At 37.3% G+C, this 22,129-nt stretch overlaps 1 protein-coding gene across 9 annotated transcripts in view; it reads right to left on the reverse strand.

The window, feature by feature from the left end:
* The window catches only part of CCDC57 (coiled-coil domain containing 57), a 266,795-nt gene that overhangs the window by 90,103 nt on the left and 154,563 nt on the right, over positions 1–22,129 (reverse strand). For 4 of the 9 annotated variants that reach the window (XM_072645390.1, XM_072645395.1, XM_072645393.1 and 1 more), the window contains 2 exons: positions 12,660–12,882; positions 3,983–4,113 (listed from right to left, as the gene is read on the reverse strand). In XM_072645390.1, coding sequence (XP_072501491.1) covers positions 3,983–4,113; positions 12,660–12,882 — 354 coding nt within the window. Of the gene's footprint in view, positions 1–526; positions 593–3,740; positions 3,883–3,982; positions 4,114–5,349; positions 5,448–12,659; positions 12,883–22,129 lie in introns of those variants that run through there. The other 5 variants (XR_011975014.1, XM_072645394.1, XM_072645391.1 and 2 more) reach the window with 5 other exon arrangements.

Raw genomic sequence — 22,129 nt, forward strand, 5'->3', positions numbered from 1 at the left:
ATAAACATTCTACCTTAAATCATTATCCTTTCCTTTCTTTTACCAATAAATTCTTCAAAGAAGATGGTGCATTGCTTCTTCCATATCCACTCCTGTCTCAATCCCTAGGAATCTGTCTTTTGCCTCATCACTTATTGAAACTACTCTTTAGAAAAGTCACCAAAGACTGTCTATCTAGTGTTTTTTTAAAAAAAATTTTAACCATGGCTTTATTTCTCTGCAGCATTTGACTTGTTGTTGTTTAGTCATTTCAATCATGGCTGATTCTTTGTGATCCCATTTAGGGTTTTCTTGGCAAAGATACTGGAATGGTTTGCCATTTCCTTCTCCAGCTCATTTTACAGAGGAGGAAACCGAGGTGAAAAGGGTTAAGTAATTTGTCCAGGTTCACACAGCTAGTGTCTGAGGCCAGATTTGAATTCAGGAAGAAAAGTCTTCCTGATTTCAGGCCTGGCACTCTATCCACTGTGCCACTTAGCTACCCTACAGCATGTGACACTATTCAACAAGAATTTATTGAGCTTACCATGTGCCAGATGTTGTGCTAGTTGCTAGAGTACAAAACTGTCTCTGCCCTCAATGAGCTTATATTCTATTAAGAGAATCAACATGTAAACATGTAAGTAAATATAAAATACATATTAAGTAAGTAAAAGATATTTCATGGGGGTTTGGAAAAGGTGCTATCAGTCGAAGGGAATCTGGAAAGGACTCCAATAAGAAGATGGCTCTTGAGCTGATGGAGCCTTGGAAGAAGCCAAAGATAAGGATGAAGTGTATTCTAAATACAGGGGGATAACCTGTGCAAAATCACAAGGACAGGAGATGGAATGCCATTTATGGGGAACAGCAGAAAGTTAGTCAGTTCAGCAAGAATAGAAAGTACATGAAATTAAGTAAGATATACTAAGCCTGGAAAGGAAGGATGAAGCCTGATTGTAAAATGCTTTAAATAACAAACAGAGGAATTTCTATTTTGTCATAGGAGTGACTGGAGTTTTTTTGAGCAGAAGAGTGACATGGTCAAGTCTATACTATGTTCTCCTATGGTCTTTCACTCTCCTTAACTAGATCCCTTCATTTTACCCTGGTCTGCCTCAAAGTTTCTACCTGTTTTCTTTTCTATTTCTTCTTTTATTATAAAGCTCTATTTTCTTTTGCATTGTCTTGGTTCTTATTACAAATTTTCCTTCTTGACTCTGAGATATCTATCACTCAGCTACTTTTTAGTTACAGCAGTTATTTCCATTATTCCAAAAAAGGTGGAAAAACAAGCAAGGAAAAGAAGAGAATGGAAGCTAAAAGAAGAAAAGAACACAAAGTTAATTTGGATACCTTCTCCTTCCTGAAACATTTAGTTTCTGTGACACCATCCTATCCTAGTTTTCTTACTATTCTGGCTGTTCCTTCTCTTTTGCTGTTGCCTGTTTTTCCTCTTGTCACATAGTCTTTTAACAAGATTCTGACCTTGGCCCTCCTGCCTTCTCTCTCTCTTTCCTCCTTGAGGATTTCATTCTTATCCATATCTTCAACTACTATCTCTATGTGGATAAATCTAAGATTTCTCTAGTTACAATTGCCTTCCTAACCTCTAGAACCTCATCCTAGCTGCCTGCTAGACATCTCTACTACATAGTAACTCAGATTTTACATATACTAAATCTAATTCATTATCTTTCCCTGACCTCCAAAATCTATTCTACCTTTCTGATTTTCTTATTTCTGTTATGGTGCCATCATTCTCCTAGTGACACAAGTTTAACCATTAATCATCTTTGATTCTCCCCTTCCCTTCTTCCTTTCCTCAAATCTAGTCATCCAATTCTGAATCAATGTTCTGCATTATCTCTTTGATCTGTCCTGTCCTTTTTTTTTTTTCCTCCATTTTTATTCTCTGTCTTTTCATTTTGAGGGCTAAAATTCAAACTAAAAGATTATATCTTTATGAGAATTTTTTAAAAAATTAAACATTCCATCCTTTTTATTCCCACTACCACTACTGTAGTTACGTCTTCGTAATTTTTCAACTAGAATATTGCAAAAACATCCCAACTTGTTTCTTCCCTTCTAATTCTCTCCTAACTCTGATCTATCCTAAAAAACAGCTGCCATGTACACCTTATAAAACAGTTCTTATCACATCATACAATTGTTCAAAAACCTTTATGATTTCTTATTACCTAATGAATCATGTCTAAATTCTTTAATATGACATGTAAGGTCCTTCATAATCTGGTCCAACTATATCTTTTTATATTTATCTCCATCTACTCCTTTTCATGCATCCTTTGCTTTGGCCTAAACATGTCCTGAGCTTTCTTGCCTGCATATCTTTGTTCACACTGCTACTTCTCCCTCAATCTTCATCCGTCAAAATATTACCCATTTTTCAAGACCTAGTTCAAAAGAACTAGGTGTGTTCTCCATGAAGCCTGTCCTGAGTCTTACTTCATAGAGTACGCTTTGAAAAAGGCATATAATATGTTCTATTAGTGATTTTCTAGTGGTAGAAAATAGAATATTCATATTCTTCTAGTGATTTTTATTCAGGTCTCATCTCTTCTACTAAGCTGTGATTTCCTTGAGAGGTAAGACTATGTCTTACTCATCTCTAAACCCCTACAGATTCTAGCACAGTACTTTTATACATAAAAGGGGCTCAATAAATATTTACTGAATTGATGAAGATATGCAGAAATGATGAAGATATGAAGAAAAACTTAATAAATATTGAGTATGAGTACTTCATAATTCACAAATATTATCACCAGTTACACAAATACTATGCTTGATTTTTTAATTGTGCAGTAATTCAAGACATTTTAAATTAATGTCCACGAGATCTTTAAACTTCTGTTTTACTGTTTGTTGTGATAAATGTTTGATTACTCTTTTGCAGGAGGTAGCTAAGATGGCCAGGAATGAGCTAAACTTTATGTTCCCTTTAGTATGTCTAGGGAAAAGTAAGTTTTACTCTGAACCTCTAAAAGAACATCATAACCAGGAGTATACTATTCATATGGGAGAGTCGATTATTAAATTTTAATTACGAGTATTCCTCAGAAATTGGCAAACACTACAAATCAGAGTTTGACTTATTGTTTTGTTAGTTGTCTAGACTTAAGAAAGTGATGGAAAAAATGTTAATAACGGACACTAAACTTAAACATATGTTAGATGGCCATTTTTGTGTATGAGCTGATTGTTAAACATTTATTAACATAACCATTGATCAAAGTCCTTGACTGCAAATATCTGATACACAGAACGTAAGATATAAGATATAATTCTCTCCCAATAGTTCTTTTGAAGATGGGAGAATAGAAGGGTGTGTGGCTAGCCAAGTTCTTTCTCTGGCTTTGCCCGAAAGTGGAAATCACAGATACTTAAGTTGTCCTTGAAATGTGTGAAATGGCTTTCCAGATTCCAGATCTTATATATCTAAATATATCACTGCTAAGAGGGCCATCTTAGGTCCCCATTGGTCAGGGTATATAAACCCTGTGACATGAGATATCTATATCTTATTTAATCAATCTAGGTCAATATCTGAATAGTTAAGAAAAGAAGAATTTGGGTCTAATAACATTTTCATTGAGCTGGAGAAAAAAAGAAGTGTAAATGTGTGATACAGAGACAGAAGAAACAGCCAAGATGAAAGAATAGAGAAGGAGAGTTGATTATTCAGTCAACAATACCAGAAATAGCTGATACATGGATGAAACAAATCAATTTCTCACCCATGTCTCTGCTCATCTGCAAAATGGCAAGCAAAGATCTGTTTTCTCCCTATTTCTAGATTTGTTATGAATAAGGTTATATGATAGGTAGCAGCTCCAAAGCTATAAGATGATGTCCAATATCCTTAGGCAGAGCCAAAGTCTGTGATAAATATAAAGAAATCTAAGTTATTCTAACCTTGCTTGTTCCATATTAGAACATCTTGATCAAAAAAGTCAGTTCTTTAGATGAAATATGTTACCTGGGTTGTGAGCTTGCCTTGAAGCTGCTCCAAAGTTAAGAGATGATGCTCAGTATTTCTGGTTAGTGTTTTTGGATACAAGACCCTGGAAACACTTTGAAAAGGATGCTGTGAGAACTTCATGGAATGGCCTGGAAATAAGATGAAATAATGAGCTAAAAGATATGTTTTTCTAGCAAGCATTAGAATGTTACCAATGTTATAATCTGAATATCATTCTCCATTAATTGCTTTGAGATAATTCCTAGATATCCTACTGACTGCAGAAATAAACTTTCCCACATTCTCTCTAGAGGATCCTAAAATGTGTTTTCATCTTAACTGCTACCTGTTCTGATAATTACTCAGCTTCTAGTTTTTACCTCATTTCCTTTCACAATTACAGATTCTCTCTTACTCTTTTTTCTGATCCTGCTCTAACTACTCTTACTTACCTTTAGCAAGTCACTTCACCTTTCTAAGCCTCAATTTTCCCACCTGCAAAATAAAAGTGGTTGGACGAGGTTGTCTGTTATGTCCCATCTAGTTCTAAATACTAAAAGCCTATCCAAGAAAAAAATCCCTCAATATTAATCAATATCAGTTGTCCTAGTTATAAGATATTAAGATTCAAAACTTTCAATATGACATTACTCTTCATTACTGTCATTATTATGTTATCATATATGTATATATGGCATATATATACATGTACTGTTATTATATTAAAAACACATCTTTACTTTAAATACCAACCAGAGAATTCCACAAGAATCCAAATAGGTCTAAAACAACATCAATATACATTACTTGTTCTCCATTCTCATTCTCTTTCTTTTCATTTTAGGGACTATAAGTCAAATTAAAGGATTATTTTTTTTTCTATATCAAAGTCACAATCTATTTGTTTAATATTCTTGAGTTTGTCTAGGTCAGAACTGTTTAAGATCATCTGTTACTCAAAGGGAAAGACAATATTTGTTTAATACTAGAAAACATTATTGCATGTAATAGCTCATATATTTGCATAAAACTGTGAGATACTATCAGCCTGGAATATTGTGCATCCTGGTTGCTGGAAAGCTGGAAGGGATACTTTACTCTAAAGTCAGGATACCTGGCTCTAGGCCTATGCCTAGCTCTGCCTGTGCAATCCTAGGCATATCACTTCTTCCCTATGTGCCAAATGACTTTTCCAATCCAAACATTAATGATCTATGACTAAGGTTTATCATCTATATTGAGTGTGCTCCTTGATCCACCATCAAAGAGAATAATGGCCGAACATATCATGTATATAGATTTAATCCATTTGGCAATTAATACTCTGTTTTTAATATTTTTTAATGATAAAAAATATTATCACATAGTAAATAATTTCTGATTACCTTAAGTTTATGATAGAAACCATAAATATTCCTAGTAGAAAAAAATGCTGACAATTCTTTGTTATGGTGTCTTTCTGGGAGGAGTTAGGTGGGGAAATCTAGGCAATATAAAAACAAAAGTTATCAATAAAATAATATTTTAAAGTGCTGATATGGCAGTTTTGCCAAAAGCCACTGACTTTCGGGGTAAAAATATAAGCTGAGAAAATAGAAAACATGGTTGATTTTACTAACTACAGAATTCCTGGACTTGAGAAGGAAATATAGACTAGCGTATTTCTTTTTAAATCTATAAGGCCAGAGGCTCACAATGACAAAGCTTTTATTGAAGATTAACCACAGCTTGCCCAGAAATGAGGAGATAAATTATAATCAAAGTCCGATTCTGGGTCTCCTTACTCAAACGTATGTTTAAAAGTAATCATTAGTTTAAGAAAGAGTCATTAATACTATCCCTAGATATTGTTTGTCTGAAAAAATTTTTTTGAAGTCAGAAGGTGGTACACTCACTGAAGAAAAGTCTTTGGTAGAGGAAAGGATAAAACAGAGCTTACTGGCTTTCATATCTGGGATCTCTACTAGTTGAAATACTATATACACAGATGTTTTCTCTGTGGTGAAATCTGTGTCAGTATCCAGATTACTTTTAGTATAGGGAATATCAGTATTTGTGGGGAAAGATTTTGCTTCCTTCTCCCTAGGCCACAAAAGAGCTTTTTTTTTTTTGACCACTTGCTGCCAGATTGATCATCTTTCTCTTTATTTCCCTTTCTCATATTTACAAATCTTTCTTCCCTCTTTGACACTTCCACCACATGAAAGTTATGTTAACTTCTTCAAGAACTAAATACAGACAAAAAAAGGGATACTACATATTATCTAAAACCATTCTAATACATTTTTAGCTGGAGGTAAACTAGAAATTTTTTGGAACAGTGCTCATTCCAAGAAAAGAAACTGTACTTTTAATGAGGTTTTGCACTCTATGCCTCCTAAGTCCTAATTTAAAAAATATGTGTAGAAGAGAGTGGACTAGAGAGCTGCCTATAGATCTTTATATTTGGTGGTGCAGTGGATAGAGCACCAATGCAGGAGTCAGGAGGACCTGAGTTCAAATCTCACCTCAGACACTTGACACGCACTAGCTGTGTGACCTTGGACAAGTCACTTCACCCCAATTGCCTCATCCTGGGTCATCTCCAGTGATCTTGATAAATATCTGGTCACTGGATTCAGATGGCTATGGAGGAGAAGTGAGGCTGGTGACCTGCACAGCCCTCCCTCACTCATAAAAAAGTCAAGTGCAAGTCATGTCATCATTTCTCTTGATGGTATGGTCTTCTTCAGCAACGAAGGATGAACACACACATATTTAACTGGCTCTAATACTTGTTGCTTACTTCCTGGAAATGGGAATAATTAAAGTCTGAAGAGGGAGCACTTTTGCATCTGATTATCATAACTGTAGGAGTTGAGGAATGAGGGTGAGAGTTAATTACAAGATGTTAAAAGCTCCTCCAAGATTGTGTTGCTGTGTGTTTATCCTTCATTCTCCAAGAGGACCATGACGTCAGGGAGATGATGATGTGACTTGCAGTTGACTTTGATTTGAGTGAGTGAGGGCTTTGCAAGGTCACCAGCCTCACTTTCTCCTCCAGAGCCATCTGGATCCAGTGACCAGATATTCATCAGGATGACTGGAGATGGCCCAGATTGCAATGGGACACCCTGGCCCTTTTAGGCTAAGGTCTTTTCAGATTCTCCAAGAAATTAAAAGCAGGCACAGTCAATAATGGCTAAAGGGACATATTTGTTTCCTCCAAAATATTATAAGCAAGAACAGATAATAATGGTTGCAGGGGCATAGTTGTGAAAGTCTTAAAGGAGTATATATATCCAGAACCAAGGAATTTATATGGACATACTTCTAAGCTGATGTGGCTGAGGTGGCTGTGAGGAAAGTAGTTTCAAATTTGAAATAGAGATTCTGGAGCTTGGACCCATATAGAAAAGGGTCAAAAGTCTATAAAAGTGATAATTCAGTCTTGGATTTTGAGGTAGAAGAAAGGGGAAACAAGCAGGGAAATATAGGGAGTCTTGAGGCTAAAGTCCAATACTAATTTGAGGGATTGAATGTCCTTAGTTCTCTTTTCCTACTTTCACAGAGATGATTCTGAGATACACAGGTGTTATTTAGGAGCCAGGTAGTCTATAGAATTAGAAAGTGATTTGGCTATCATCCAAACTGGCTGAAGTTTTGAGAGTATATGAAATGACTAAGGGAGAGTGGAGAGAAAAAGAGAGAGGAAGGAGACAATGGAAAGAATGTAGCATTTGGAATGAGAGACTGGAATTAAAATATCAGCACCCCCACTTACTCCTTGTCAGATTGTGGACTAATCTCTTAAACCTCTCTGAGCCTTAGTTTTTAAACCTATAAAATGAGAGTGTCAAACTAGATAACCCCTAAGGTACCTTCCACCTCTAAATCTGTGATTCTAAGTACCTTGAGAAATGTCCACATGGGGCAGGAGAAGAGTTGGAACAATGACAATATTGTTACAAAAGGAAAGTGAATTTCAAAAAGGAAGGAGTGGTCAGTAGGGTTGAATGCTATAGAGACTCCAAGAAGATAGAGAAAAGTCTATCAGATTTAACAATAAGGAGGTTACCTACATTTGTGAGTACAGTCGTGGGAGCAAACAACAGATTGCAAAAGGTTAAGTAAGAAGCAGGTTGTAAGGAAGTGGAGGTAGCAAATACAGATTACTCTTTTGGGAAAGGCTGTTGATGAAAGGAAGAGAAAGCAACCATGAGAACTGGAGCATATATTTTTATTTGTTTAGTACATTGGAGACCAGAGATATTGGCAGGCCAGGCAGTGGAGAAGGAAAGATTAAAAATGTAAGAAAATTGGAGAGTCATAATGAAGTAGAGTACTGGAAGAAAGGGAAAAGGATAGAATCAAAGATACAGGTATAGAAATGAACTATTTGAAAAGCAATTCTCTTTGAAAAGAGAAGGGACATTTATTTGTAAGCAGGAGTAAAGAAAGAAAAGATAGATGGAAGATAAAATTTTGAGAAACAGATAAGGAGAGATGAAGGAGCTCATGTCATATTTTCAATAAATTCAATTCAACAAATGTTTATTAAAGTGCTTACTCTGTACAAGGTAGTGCAGTTATGTCCACAAAGCACTGTGCAACAGGGATGCAAAAACAAAATGAAAATAGTTCATTTCCTAAGTTCCTATTCTATTGGGGGAGGGGGACAGGATATAGCATATTTAGTTAAGTAATCACAATATAATCTGAGGAGGGAGAGAATTGTATGAGAGAAGGAAAGGCTTTCTGGAGGTGGTGGAACCTGAGGTAAGTCTTGGAGAGACAGAGGCAGGAAGGGGTGCACTGAAGATCAAAGGCAGAAGATGGAGTGTTAAGTTTGTGGAATAGCTATAAGGCCAGTTTGACTGGAACAAAGAATTTTAAGCAGAGTAACATGAAATAAATCTGGAAAAGTAATCTGGAGTGAGACTGTGAAAGATTTTAAATATTAAGTTCATTAGTTTGATTTTATTCTAAAGGCAAAAAGAAGACACCACAAATTCTTGGGCAGGGCAGTGAAAGGAAGGCTGGAAAGATTATTTTGATAGTTATGTGGAAGATGGGTTGGAAGGGAGTGACTAAAAGAAATGCGACCAATTAGAAGAATATTGTAATAGTTCAGGTAAAAGGTAACGAGGGCTTAAAACTATGGTAGTGGCCATATAAAAGAAAAGGGTAATGGATAGAAGAGATGTTCTGGAGGTAGAAACAATAAAACGTGGCAGCTGATTGGATATAGAGGGTAAGGGACAGGGAAAAACCAAAGCTGTCAATCTCTATGATTTGAAGCATGGTGGTATTCTCATTACAAATCAAGGAAGTTAGGATGAGGGGAGATTTTAAGGAAGAGATAGAGGTGTTTTAGACATAATGAGTTCGAGATATTAAGAACACAGTTTTGAATTAGGGTAGAAACTCAGGAAAGAAACTAGGGCTAGGTATATAGATTTGAGAGTCATATGTGAAGAGATGATAAATGGACCTATGGAAGCAGATGAGATCCCTAAGACAGAGGTAATGAGAATAGACTATTGTTGTTTTTAGTCATGTCACTATAAAAGGGAGGAGAGATATGATAGTAGCTTGAGGAGTGAGAGGGTCAAGGGAAAGTTTTTTTTTTAAAGAATATGTTAATATGTTTTTAAAGAATATGTTAGAACTGGGCACATTTGAAGGCAGCTGGGAAGGAACCAGCAGATAAGAAGAGATGAAGATGAAAAAAGGATGAGATGAGGAAGAATTCAGAGGAATTGAGAGGGGACAGAATCAAGGGTACAAGAAGGGTTGGCCTTGGTAGTTCTCCTTTTAATTAAGGACAAGAGCAAAAAAGGAGAAAATTAAGAATGACGTAAAAGGTTTGTGAGATGTGAAATAAAGAAGACGTTTAATTTTCTCAGGAAAATAGGAGGTGAAGTCTGTTGAATGGGTGAAGGTAGAGAGTATTTTCGGAAGTCTGCAATTTCACTCTGGGGAGTGCAACAGAAAGTTAAACAGGGAAGAATAAAAATATTGCTGTGCATCAGTGAGAATCCAATTGAGGTTAGATGACATAAATTTGATTTAGATTCATTGAGCATCAGTTAAATGACTTCTTTCAGTCACACTCCATAACATATACATAAGAGCAGAGAGAGCAGCAAGTATTAAGATTAGGGGTAACACACAGATGGAGTTTGGCAAAGCATGGGCAGCAGTAGTACAGGGGAGGGAAGTACAAACAGTTAGGAGGATAACATTTAAAAGTGCAATACTCTTTCAAACACAATTTCTTTTCTCATAATTGGGACTGTGTGCAAATTTACACTAATAATGAGTGATGGGAGTTTGGGAAGAGTAGATAACATGTGAATAAGCTGATGGAAATACAATAAGGAGTCACTTAGAGATGAATGAAAGGATTTCCAAAAAGCACTGAGGTCATATCTTAAGCTACATATGAATTTATGGTGAATCTTGAAAGAATGGTTTAATGACTTTCTCAAATAATATTCAGAAGCCAGAGAGCTTTTAGTTTAAGGGACAGGAAGGAATTTACCTAAAAGAGCACAATAAGAGAATGAGTCACTAGAACAGGATGGGAAAAATGTCTGAGGAAGGTCTAACTATAGGTAAATTTACAATGAAGGGTCAGAGGATATCCACATACTAAAAATGTGGAATTGGACTTTCAGTGTTGTGTAGAAGGCAATTAAGCACCTACTACGTTCCAGGTACTGGAAAAGGAAAAATGAGTTCCAGTTCTCAAGAAGCTCACAGTCTAATGGCGGAGATAACATGTAAACAATTATGTATGAACTATATATAAAGGCTATCTATCTATCTATCTATCTATCTATCTATCTATCTATCTATCTATCTATCTATCTAAGATAACTTGGAGACAATTTCAGGCATTAAGATTAAGGAGGACTGGGAATAGAAGGTGGGACTTGAGCTGAGTTTTGAGGGAAAACAGGGAAGTCAGGAGGTGAATATGAGGGGAGAGGACAATCCAGGTATGGAAACAGCTAATAAAAATTGGGAGTTGGGAGATGCTATGTATAAAGAACAGCAGGGAGGCCAGTGTCACTGGCTCATAGAATATGTATAAGAAGAATGGAAAGAGCATGGTTAGTGCCGTTCTTTGTATTCCCAGGGCTTAGCACACTGTATGGCACACAGTAAAAGCTTAATGAATACTTGTTGACTTGCCCTCTACATAACACTGGATGACTTGACTTGATTGGATCTGGTGGCTGAGAATATAAAAATGACACCAAGGTCGTGAGCCTCAAAAAAAGAAAAGAAAACTAAATTTCAGGGAGAGGGGAAGATTAGGGGGAAAGATAAAGAGTTGGATATGTTAACTTTAAGATGATGATAAGGCATCCAGTTTGAGATGTCCAACAGAGAGTTGGAGATGTGATACTAGAGGTCGAGAGAGAGTTTACAGCTGTACAAATTGGAGATGTGGGAATCATCTGCATGGAAATGAAAACTGAATTCATGGTAGCTATACAGTGAAATAGTATAGAGGGAAAGGGGAGGAAGGTCCAGGACGGAACTTTGGGGGATACCTCTGGTTAGCAGGCATGGCCTAGATGAAAACCTAATCTGAATTAAAGGAAGTTAGGGCTGGCAGAGACCTTAGAGTACAATCCTCTTGTTTTGCAAATGTGGAATCTAAGATGCAGATTAGGGAGGTGATATGTCTAAAGTCACAGTTAATAATAAGTAGCACTGTAAAATTTTATCCCAGGTCTTCTGACTTCAAGTCCAATCTTCTTTCAACTTCACTACTCACACTTGCCTTTTTGACTGATGAGTTTCCTCTCCCATGTAAGGATGTAACTTTTTTTTTTTTAATAGATAAGTGTTAAGTACAACTATAAGGATTTTGTGTATATATGAGGAGTACCCCTTTTACATCTGTGTTAACTGATAAATTCTGATTTGACATTCATCTCCCTCATGTTTATTGTGGCATTTTATTTGTACATTCTCTCATTATACTTATGTCATCTGTACAACTTGGCTTTTTCTGTTTGGATTCAAATAGCTCTTAACTTTCTCAGAAAATCAGTAACAGTTTCAGTATATACTGAGATCTAACTGGAGCCTAGCATACTGTAGTTTTGAATATCAATCTTAGTTAAAAGACACTGTGGCCTTTATCCTATGAAAGACTGTAGGCTTTAATCAGTCTGGGAACATGGTAGCCTTTTATTAATGAGTGTTACAAAGTTGTATAGAAAGGGCCTTAGACTTTTTTGTACTTTCTGCGGTACTTTCCTCACAAACATTGCCAGGGAAATTGGTTTGTAGAACTCTGATCTCTAAAATAAAATTCTACTCTGTGCCAGTTACTTTTGACCTGAGTTTATTACACAATGAGGTTATTTTGCTTTCCTTCTGGTCTTCCTGAGAAATCAGAGGATAGATCACTTCCACCCACTCCTTGCCCCCTTTACATATACAGTAAAGGCTTTTCATTTGTTACCCTATTTGGGGACCACATGGACTTGACTCTTCCCACCCTTGGTCTGGAGCAGTATCCAGTCTGAATAATATTACTTTGTTCCAGGAATGAGTGGATTGTTAGGGAATGGTTTAAAGAGGTTTAAAGAGGTAGACTACAAATTCTGTTCATTCAAATTCATTCTTTTCCTAGAGATTCATGCTCCAAGAGGAGAGAGAACCCAAATAGTCCTCAAAATGCATTTACCCTTTGTTTTACCCAGTTCAGCACGAAGTCTGTTCCCCATTTCAATGAGTTGCTGCTTCTCTTGGCTTAAGCTGGAGATTTTTCTTGCTGCTTCCTTCAGTTTCTTCTGCAATATTTGCATGGAGAAGGCTCCAAGAGGCTGGGCCTGATCCCCAGCCCCGATTTGGTCAAACTGATCCTTTTGATCTGTGGCTCCTTCTAGAGGCTTTTTGGTCATCAGACTCTGTAAATGAAAGCCCAAAAAGAGGGCTGCTAGTTTCACAGTCTAGCTACAAACAACACATACCAAAAACAGGCTGGCAAAGCAACAAAATCTTCATCTATGAAACAGAATAAAATGGGAAAGTGTACAGATCTGGGATTTACTGCTTAACATTTTTGTTGCCTAGCTCAATCGAGCTTTACCCCTCTAATGTCAAACTTGAATTGTTTTTTTCTTTTTTCTAGCTTTTATTTAGTATTTTATTTTTCCCCAGTTACATGTAAAAACAGTTTTTAACATTTGTTTTTAAAACTCTGATTTCCAAATTCCCTTTCTCTCTCTCCACCTCCTCCCCACATTGAGAAGGCAAACAATTTGATATAGGCAGTGCATGTGTAGTTATGTAAAACATATCCATAATAGTCAAGCTGTGAAAGAAAACAGTAAAAAAAAAAAAAAACCTCAAGAAAAATAAAGAGTTAAAAAAAAAAGAATGCTTCGATCTGCACTGAGACCTTTCTCTGGGGATGGATAGCATTTTGCATTACAAGTCCTTCAGAACTGTCTTGGATCATTGTATTGCTGAGAATAGCTAAGTCATTCACAGCTGATAATTTTACAATATTGCTGTTACTTTGTACATAGTATATTTCACTTTGCATTAGCCCATGCAAGTCTTTCCGGGTTTTCCTGGGAACATCCTGCTCATCTTTATAGTACAATAGTATTCCATCATAATCATATACCACAACTTGTTTAGCTATTCCCCAGTTGATGAGCTTCCCCTCAACTTCTAATTCTTTACCTCCAGAAAAGTGCTGCTATAAATATTTTTGTACATGTGAGTTCTCTTTCTTTTTGTTTTTTATCTCTTTTGAGATACAGATCTAGTAGTGGTATTGTTAGGTCAAAGGGTATGCATGGTTTTATAGCCCTCTGGGCATAGTTACAAATTACTCTGTAGAATGGTTGAATCAGTTCACAACTCCACCAACAATGCATTAAAATCTCATTCTTCCCATATCCCTTCGAATACTTGTCATTTACCTTTTTTGTCCTATTAGCCAATCTAATAGGTATGAAGCATTACCTCAGAATTGTTTTATTTTGTATTTTTCCACTCAATAGTGAGTTAGAGTATTTTTTCCTATGGCTATAGATAGCTTTGATTACTTCATCTGAAAACTGATCATATCTTTTGATTTATCAATTGGAGAATGGCTTTTATTTTTAGAAATTTGACTCAGTTCTCTATGTTTAAGAAATGAGGCTTCAAAATTTTTTTTCACAGTTACTATTCCTAACTGTATGTGTCTCCATCCCATTTCCCCCATTTATTCTATTCTCTCTCTCCTTTCACCCTGCCCATCCTGAAAAGTGTTTTGTTTCTGACTTCCCTCTCCCCCAATCTGCCCTCCTTTCATCACCCTCCCCTTTCCTTTATCTCCTTCACCTCCTACTTTCCTGTATAGTAAGATAGATTTCTATACCCAATTGAGTGTGTATGCTCTTCCCTCTTGGAAGCAATTCTGATGGGAGTAAGGTTTAATTGCTCCTCCTCACCTCCCCCCTCTTCCCTTCTACTATAAAAGCCTTTTCTTGCCTCTTTTATGTGAGATAATTTATCCCATTCTATCTCTCCTTTTTCTTTCTCTCTACATTCCTCTCTCACCCCTTAATTTTTGAATTTTGTTTCTTTACTGACAATAAGAGGAACATCAATAATATTTGGTATTTAGGGGTTTTTATCTGCACTGTTGCATGTTATAGCAGCATGGTCTAAATATTGAGTATGCATCATTAACTTTTCCCCTCCCCCTTTTTTAACAGCTGGGAAAACAAAAAATAGGAAGAAGTGGCCAATATAAAAGAGAAAATTAAGTGTTGAAAGGAAGGTACTAGGAGAAAGAGAAAGGGAGAGGTAGAATGTAATAAACCATCTCAAATGAAAGAGGCAAGAAAGAGCTTTTACAATGGAGGTGAAGAAGGGGAAGTTAAGAGGGAATAAGTGAACTTTCCTTACATGGGATTTGGCTTCAGGAGGGAATAACATACACACTCAATTGGGTACGGAGGTTTATCTTACCCAACAGGAAAGTGGTGGGGAAGCGGCAAAGAGAGGGGGAGATAATAGAAGGGATGGCAGATTGGGGGTAATCGGAAGTAAATACTCTGTTGGAGGGACAGGCCAAAGGAGAGAATAGACTAAATGGAGGGCAGGACAGGATAGAGGGAAATATAGTTAGTCTTTCACATCATGACTGCTATGGAAGTGTTTTACATGATGATACACGTATAACCTAGATCAAATTGCTTGCCTTCTCAATGAGGGTGGGTAGGGAGGGGGAAAGGGAGAGAATGTGAAACTCAAAGTTTTAAAAATGAATATTAAAAATTATTTTCACATGCAACTAGGAAATAAAATATATAGGAAATGGGCTATAGAAATCTATCTTGCCCTACAGGAAAACAGAATTGAAGGCAATAAGGGGGCGGTGTGTGATAGAAGGGAGGGCAGATTGGAGGAAAGAGTAATCAGGATGGATGCTATCTTGGGGCGGGGGAAAGGGGAAGATGGGAAAAAAATTTGAAATTCAAAATTTTGTGGAAGTGAATGTTGAAAACTGAAAATAAATTTAAAAAAAGAAAAAAATCTCAGCAAACTGAGAGGTTAAAGGATTAAAAAAAGCTCTTTCTCCATTCCTAACACTATTAGACATAAGAAAAGGAAAATAGTCCTTTTAATATGTCTAATGAAACACTTAAGACTTGTCCCAGATCTCCACCTATTGAGATATTTCATTTCTTTCAAGATTCAGTTCAAATGCTTAGTTGCAGAAATAATAATTAATGGCTTCTAGGTTTGAGTATTTTGTGATAGGGACTCTTTGGAAGAGATTTAGTCAGGAGACCTGAGTACTAGTCCTGAATTTACCTATGTAAAAGGGAATTGGTCAATAAGAGTCTTGATATTGCCATCTCACACAAATGCACCATGTTTATGAATTCTGAAATTCTCTTATTCGATAATAATATATTGGATTTCCACCTACCCCTCTGCCTACCAATACTAAACCTTGTTCTTAATATACACCATCACCTCCAGTCCTTTCATATATCAGATCTCTCCCAAGCTCTCATTCCTATACCAGCAACACTTCTTCCTCTTTTCCCATTTTGATTCTCTATTACTTTACTGTTGAAATGTTTTCTTGTTTTAAATTTCTTGTTTCAAGAGGGAAATTATGCATTTTCTATTGCCAAGCACTGTACTATTAATTTTTTTAAAACCAATACTATGGCCTCCTGTTCAGAGAAGTTGCTTTATCTGATATAGCAGTTTTCTTATATGCTGACCTGCAAACAAAATAAAATGGACTTTTTTTGGGGGGGGAGAGAACCCAGTTCAACTCTACACTGTCCTATTCTTGAATCCCTTTCCTCCTTATGATATCACTAACTGTGCCCTGACAGGTCTCAGTCTTGGTTCATTTCCATCAATAATGAAGATGGAGAAAATCACACAACTATTCTGAATAAGTCTTCTATAAGTTTACGTTACATAACCTCAACTGGGCCTCACTGCTACAAGGGAATCAATCCATCTATATCTTCCTAATACACTTGCTACCTCACTCTCTGCAATGTCTCTTCTAAACCTTTCCATTTCTCCTCAAACCTCTCATGGCTCCACTTCCCTCCATTCTGTCAGCTGAAAACCTTGCCTCCATTTCACTGAAAAAATTTGAGGCTATTTGCAGAGAGCTCCTTCTTCTCCCCTCCTTTTCATCTCATATCACTCAGATGCCTTCTGCCACTCTCTCCACCCTTGTCTCACACTAAAAGGTGCCAAGGTAAACTTCTTGCCAAGGTAAACCCATCTATCTGCACGAGTGGTCCCATTCCATCCCTAGCTTGCTTTGTATTTATTGTTGGAGTCTTCTCCTTCTCTCCCACTAGATTTTAAGATCCTTGAGGGCAGGGACTGTCTTTTGTCTCTTTTTGTATTCCCAGCACTTTAGCAGAGTATCTAGCATATAGTAGGTGCTTAATAAATGCTTATTGATTGATTCCATTTCCTCCAAGAGACTGCCCCCTTTTCATCCCCACTCTATCACTTATCTTCAATTTCTGTCTGCTGGTTGCTTCCCTCCTTTCTACAAACATGCTCATGTCTCCTCTGTCCTTGAAAAAACCTTACCTGATCCTTCCATCTCTGCTAATTTTTGTCCCATATCTTCTCTGCATTTTGTGGCTAAACTTTTTAGGAAGGTCATCTACAAGAGGTGTCCCCATTTCCCCTCCTCTCACTCTCTTCTTAACTCTCTGTAATGTAGTTTCTGAACACATCATTCAACCAAAACTGTTCTCTCCAAAGTTACCAACGATCTCTTGGAAACTGCCAAATCCAACGACCTTGTCTTAATCCTCATCCTTAACCTCCACAGCTTCTGACACGGCCAATCACCCTCTCCTCCTTGATAACCCCTTTCCCTCTAGGTTTTTTTTTTTTTGTGGACACTTCTCTCTTCTTGTTTTCCTACTATCTGAACTTTCCTTCTCAGTATTCTTTGCTGAATCTTCATCCAGGTTACTCCCTTTAACCCTGGGTATCCCATGAAGTTCTGTCTTGGGTCTTCTTCTTTTCTCCTTCTGTACTACTTCACTTGGTGATCTTTTCAGCTCTTATGGATTTAATTACCATCTCTATGATGATTCTCAAATCTACCTATGTTGCCCCAAATTCTCTGCTGATGTCCAATTCTTCATCTCCAACTGCCTTTCAGACATCTCAAATGGAATGTCCCATAGACACTTTCTTAAACTCATCATGCTCCAAACTAAACCCTTCTCCTCAAACCCTCCCCCTTCTATTTTCTCTATTACTATAGCAGGCAATACTAATACTCCCAGTCCCTCAGGCTCACTACCTACGAGTTATCTTGGACTTCTTACATTCTCTCTCACCTCCATACCAATCTATAACCAAGGTCTGTTGATTTTATCTTTTTGCCACATCTCTCACAAACGTCCCCCTTCTCTCTTCTGAAAACACTGATGGTCTTTGAAGTAGGTCCTTATTTCCTCAAGTCTGGACCATTGAACAGTCTGTTGCTTGGTCTGCCTGTCACAAGTCTTTCCCTACTCCAGTCCATCCTCCAGTCACCAAAGTGATTTTCTCAAAGTTCAGGTCTGACTATGTTATTCCCTCTATTCAAGAAATTCCAGTGGCTCACTATCATCTCCAGGATCAAACACAAAATCCTTTGTTTGTCATTCAAAGTCTTTCATAACCCAGTCTACCTCCTTCACTTTTCCAATCTTCTTACACCTTCCCCACTTCACCCTCAACTACTCTTTGATCCAGTGACACTGGCTTCCTTTCTGTTCCTCAAAAAAAACACTCCATCTCTTAGCTCTGACCTTTTTCACTGGCTATTCCCTGTGGCTGGAATATTTTCCCTCCTTATTTCCACCTTCTTGCTTCTCTGGCTTTCTTCAAGTCCCACCTAAAACTCCACCTTCTATAGGAAGTCTTTTCCAGTCCGTCCTAATTATGGTGCCTTCCCTCTGTTGATTATTTCCTATTTATCCTGCATAAAGCTTATTGGTACATAGCTATTTTCAATTTTGTCTCTCCCATTACACTGAGCTCTTTGAGAGTAAGGACTGTTTATTGCCTTTCTTTGTATCTTCAGCATAATATCTGGCACAAAGTAGTTGCTTAATAAATGTTTGTTGATTGATGATCCTGGGAGCATACACATTTGAGGAGCCTTCATTGAGAAGTTCATGATGACATTACAGGGTGGGACCTGAGATCTCTATCACAGAGCATTGGAAAGTTATTTTATGACTGGTTCTTGTCTAGCTACTGCATTGTACAGAGTGGCCTTTTGGTTGACTGGTGAGCTGGAACTGAGAAAACATAAAAAGACTCCAATGGAGAAAACTCCTTCCTGCTGGTCATGAAGTGATACTTACTTTGATAGTAGAAAAGGTAGTATCTTTCCTTCCTTGAACCTCCCTGGTCCACATGTTAATGTAAAGTTAATGGTGGGTGGGGAGAAGAGTTAAAGATCTCTCCTGCCCATTAATAGGCCTCAGATACCTTTTGTTAATTTTTAATGAGACACTGAGTTACAAGGGTTGTGCCTTCTAGCTCTGAAAAGTGTATATATACTCTGAAGTGAGGTTTTGTTTTGGGGCTTGTTTTTTGGAAGAAGGTTGGTGTGCCAGATGAGACTCTGGGTAGCTGCTAAGGAGCCCACAGGCTTTGAAACTCAGATGTTGATTTTCTCTCTCTGGTAACATTATATGTATTGTCTATGGTCAGACAGTTGGAAGCCCTGTCTACTGATCTTTCTGTTTGTAATTTCTGCTTGCAATTTCTGTTTGTATTTTCTCTGAAGTTCAGGGTGCTGACTTTTTCCCCTGAACTTAGTCAGTGATATATGTGATTGATTAAAGTAGATTGCTGACCCCTCAAAAGTTGCTTTCCTTTTAGAAAAGCAGATCTAAGAACTTGTATAGCAGGCCAGGGTCCTTGCTGTTACAGTTTAGAACATGATCTCCTAAGCAAGAGTATCTGGGACAAGGCTGCATCCTGTTTATATTTTCTTTCCTTTAGTACAGGCTTTCTCAGATCTCAAGACATGTAGGAACTAGAGTCCATACCAGAGTTGGACAGCAGCTAAGTGGAGTAAGTAGTGTATCTCCAAGCAATAATTTGTGGGACCCAGCAAAGATCAAAGGCAGTTGGAATGCTATGTCTTGCAGGCAAAGGAGTGACTTGTTCATTTTTTACACTGCATTTGGAAACAAACTCAGTGAGATGAATGCTTTGTAGCCACCATTTTACATTTGAGCCCATTTTCCTCAGGGACTGAGATGATAAAGGGAAGATGTTTTTATACTTCTATTCTTGCTATAGCTTCTCAGTACATACTCCTTTGTAAAAGCTAACGGATGTTATTGATATTGAGGCTCTAATCACTGACATTAATGATACGGAAGTGATAGTAACCATTACTGACAATGGATGGTAGGTAGAAGATACCAGAATAGAAGCTTGAGCTGATAGTATTAGAGGAAGTCCTATTATTCCTTAGGGTTAGCTCTAGAACCTTTGAGAGGAGATGAAGCTATCTGTACTTAGGGGACACAACTTGTTAGTGAGTTTTGGGTTGGGAGAATAAATCCAGAGCTTATATGACTACATCTTAAACTAATTATGTGAGCTTGGGCAAGTCATGATTTGTTCAGACCTATTTCCTTATTCTAAATTGAGGGGGCTCCAGATTTCAAAAATTTCTCCCATTTCTGACATTCCACAACCCAGTAAGGAAGGCAAATGTGTGCCTATACCTCTTGTACCAAATAAATAATCTGAGTTGCAACATCCAATTGGTAGAATTAACACTGTATGCAACAAACTAGGAGTCTATGTAGTTGAAAAAGATTTAGCCCTATATATTTGAAAAGGTATTTCTCCAAAATCTGACAGGGAATGAGAGCCCTTTGTTCTTTATATGCAGACATCTATTTTGAAGTTTTGTGTTTAAAATTTTGGATGGTAAGGACAAATTGGTTAGCTTGTATATAGGCAACCCTTCAATTGAACTATAAAGGGAAACTTTCTTTCTTAAAGTTTCTGTTTCTGAAGGTAAAGTTGGGATAGCAAGAAACCTTGCTTCCAAAGAAAAGTCATTAAGATACTAAGAGAATAAATAAAATCAAACATAAAATAAAATGCATGAAAATCAGCCACCTAATAATACTAAATAGGATTTCATTATGACATTAAATTTAAAAATCACTTCTTTGGTTCCAAGTTGTTGAAATTAATGAGAAGACTCTTCATTTCCTATGGAGGGTATGGTGACAATGAGCAAATGCACATTGCCCTCTAGTGAAAAGCAACCAGAAATTAAGAGCATCAATTAGACTTGTACTAATTACATAGGCAGAGTAGAGGAAATTCTTCAGGAAGGAAGACCACCTCACTTTGAAAAAATGAGTTGTTAAAAACTAGAGTTGAATGGAATTGGAAAGGACATGATGATGTTGCTCAGAGTCTACATGTTTATCAAAGATGGTGCCCTAGTACTACTATTTGGATGTACCATGGGGCTGGAGGACTGGCTGCTAACGAGTTACTTAGTTGCAGAAAGAAAAGACAGAAAGATCTCCTTTATTTTACTTCTGTAATGCTAATCACTCCCTCTATGGGAAATAAAAACTGAACCAAACTGGTAAGGAAGGAGGTATGCTACAGGTTCATCAAAACCTTTGTTCTTCCTCTTCTTTCCACTAGAAGAGGGTCTATGGATCCCCAAGGAACCTTTAGACAGACTTAAAGAGTACATGAACTTGGACAGGGAAAAGATCCCATTTTAATTTTCACTAACCGTTCATTGAAATTTAGCATCTTCAATTATTTAAAAACATTATTCTGAGAAGGGGGTCTACAGGCTTCACAAGACTGCATAAAGCATCAACAATACAAAAAGGATGAAGAATTCCTGTAGTAGAAAGAACTTTCTAGATCCCCTTATACTGTGGAAGCGGAAGAGGCATCTTATATGTAATATCATACAGGTCTCTTGTTTTTGCTTTCATCTTTTACCATTGCTAGTCATTATTTTTACAAAGTTATTGAGACAAGTTGGCAGAGTGGTAGAAGTTCAGTAAGCTCCCTTCCACAAAACTCCTCCTAGAAAATGCTCTAAACTAAATCCTGACGGGGAAATCTAGGGAAAAAAAAATCACAAGCCATTTGTCTAGCCCTGCTTGGAATAGGGAGACAGAAAGGAAGTCTGAAGATACTGGGCAGGGTCAGATCACGAACACCATGCAATTACTCCAGTGTCAGGGAGAGGCTGTGCACAAGGACAAGGGAAGGTCCCAGGCCCATATTGGGGTACCACTACACACACATCCTGGGGCACTGGAACAAGGGCAAATTGGCAGCTTTGTCACCTACTGCCAAGTTCCAAGATGGATGAACAAAGAACTGCACAGGATGGATTTTCCCAGGTAGATAAACCTGGGGGTGGTATAGTAAGGAAGGATGTTGAGAAGCCAGCAGCAGAAGCAATGTGGCTCAAATCATTATCAGATCATATCATATAAACCAGCCTGTAGAGGAATGGCTAGGGTAGCAATCTCAGACCAAGGGGGAATCTACAATTCTGCCACTGAGCCAAAAGATAATGGCTGAGTCCAGCAGTATTCTACTGTTGCTAAGACCAAAACTCAGATGAGG

Source organism: Notamacropus eugenii, chromosome 2 (genome assembly GCF_028372415.1).
Source record: "Notamacropus eugenii isolate mMacEug1 chromosome 2, mMacEug1.pri_v2, whole genome shotgun sequence".
Lineage (NCBI taxonomy): Eukaryota > Metazoa > Chordata > Mammalia > Diprotodontia > Macropodidae > Notamacropus > Notamacropus eugenii.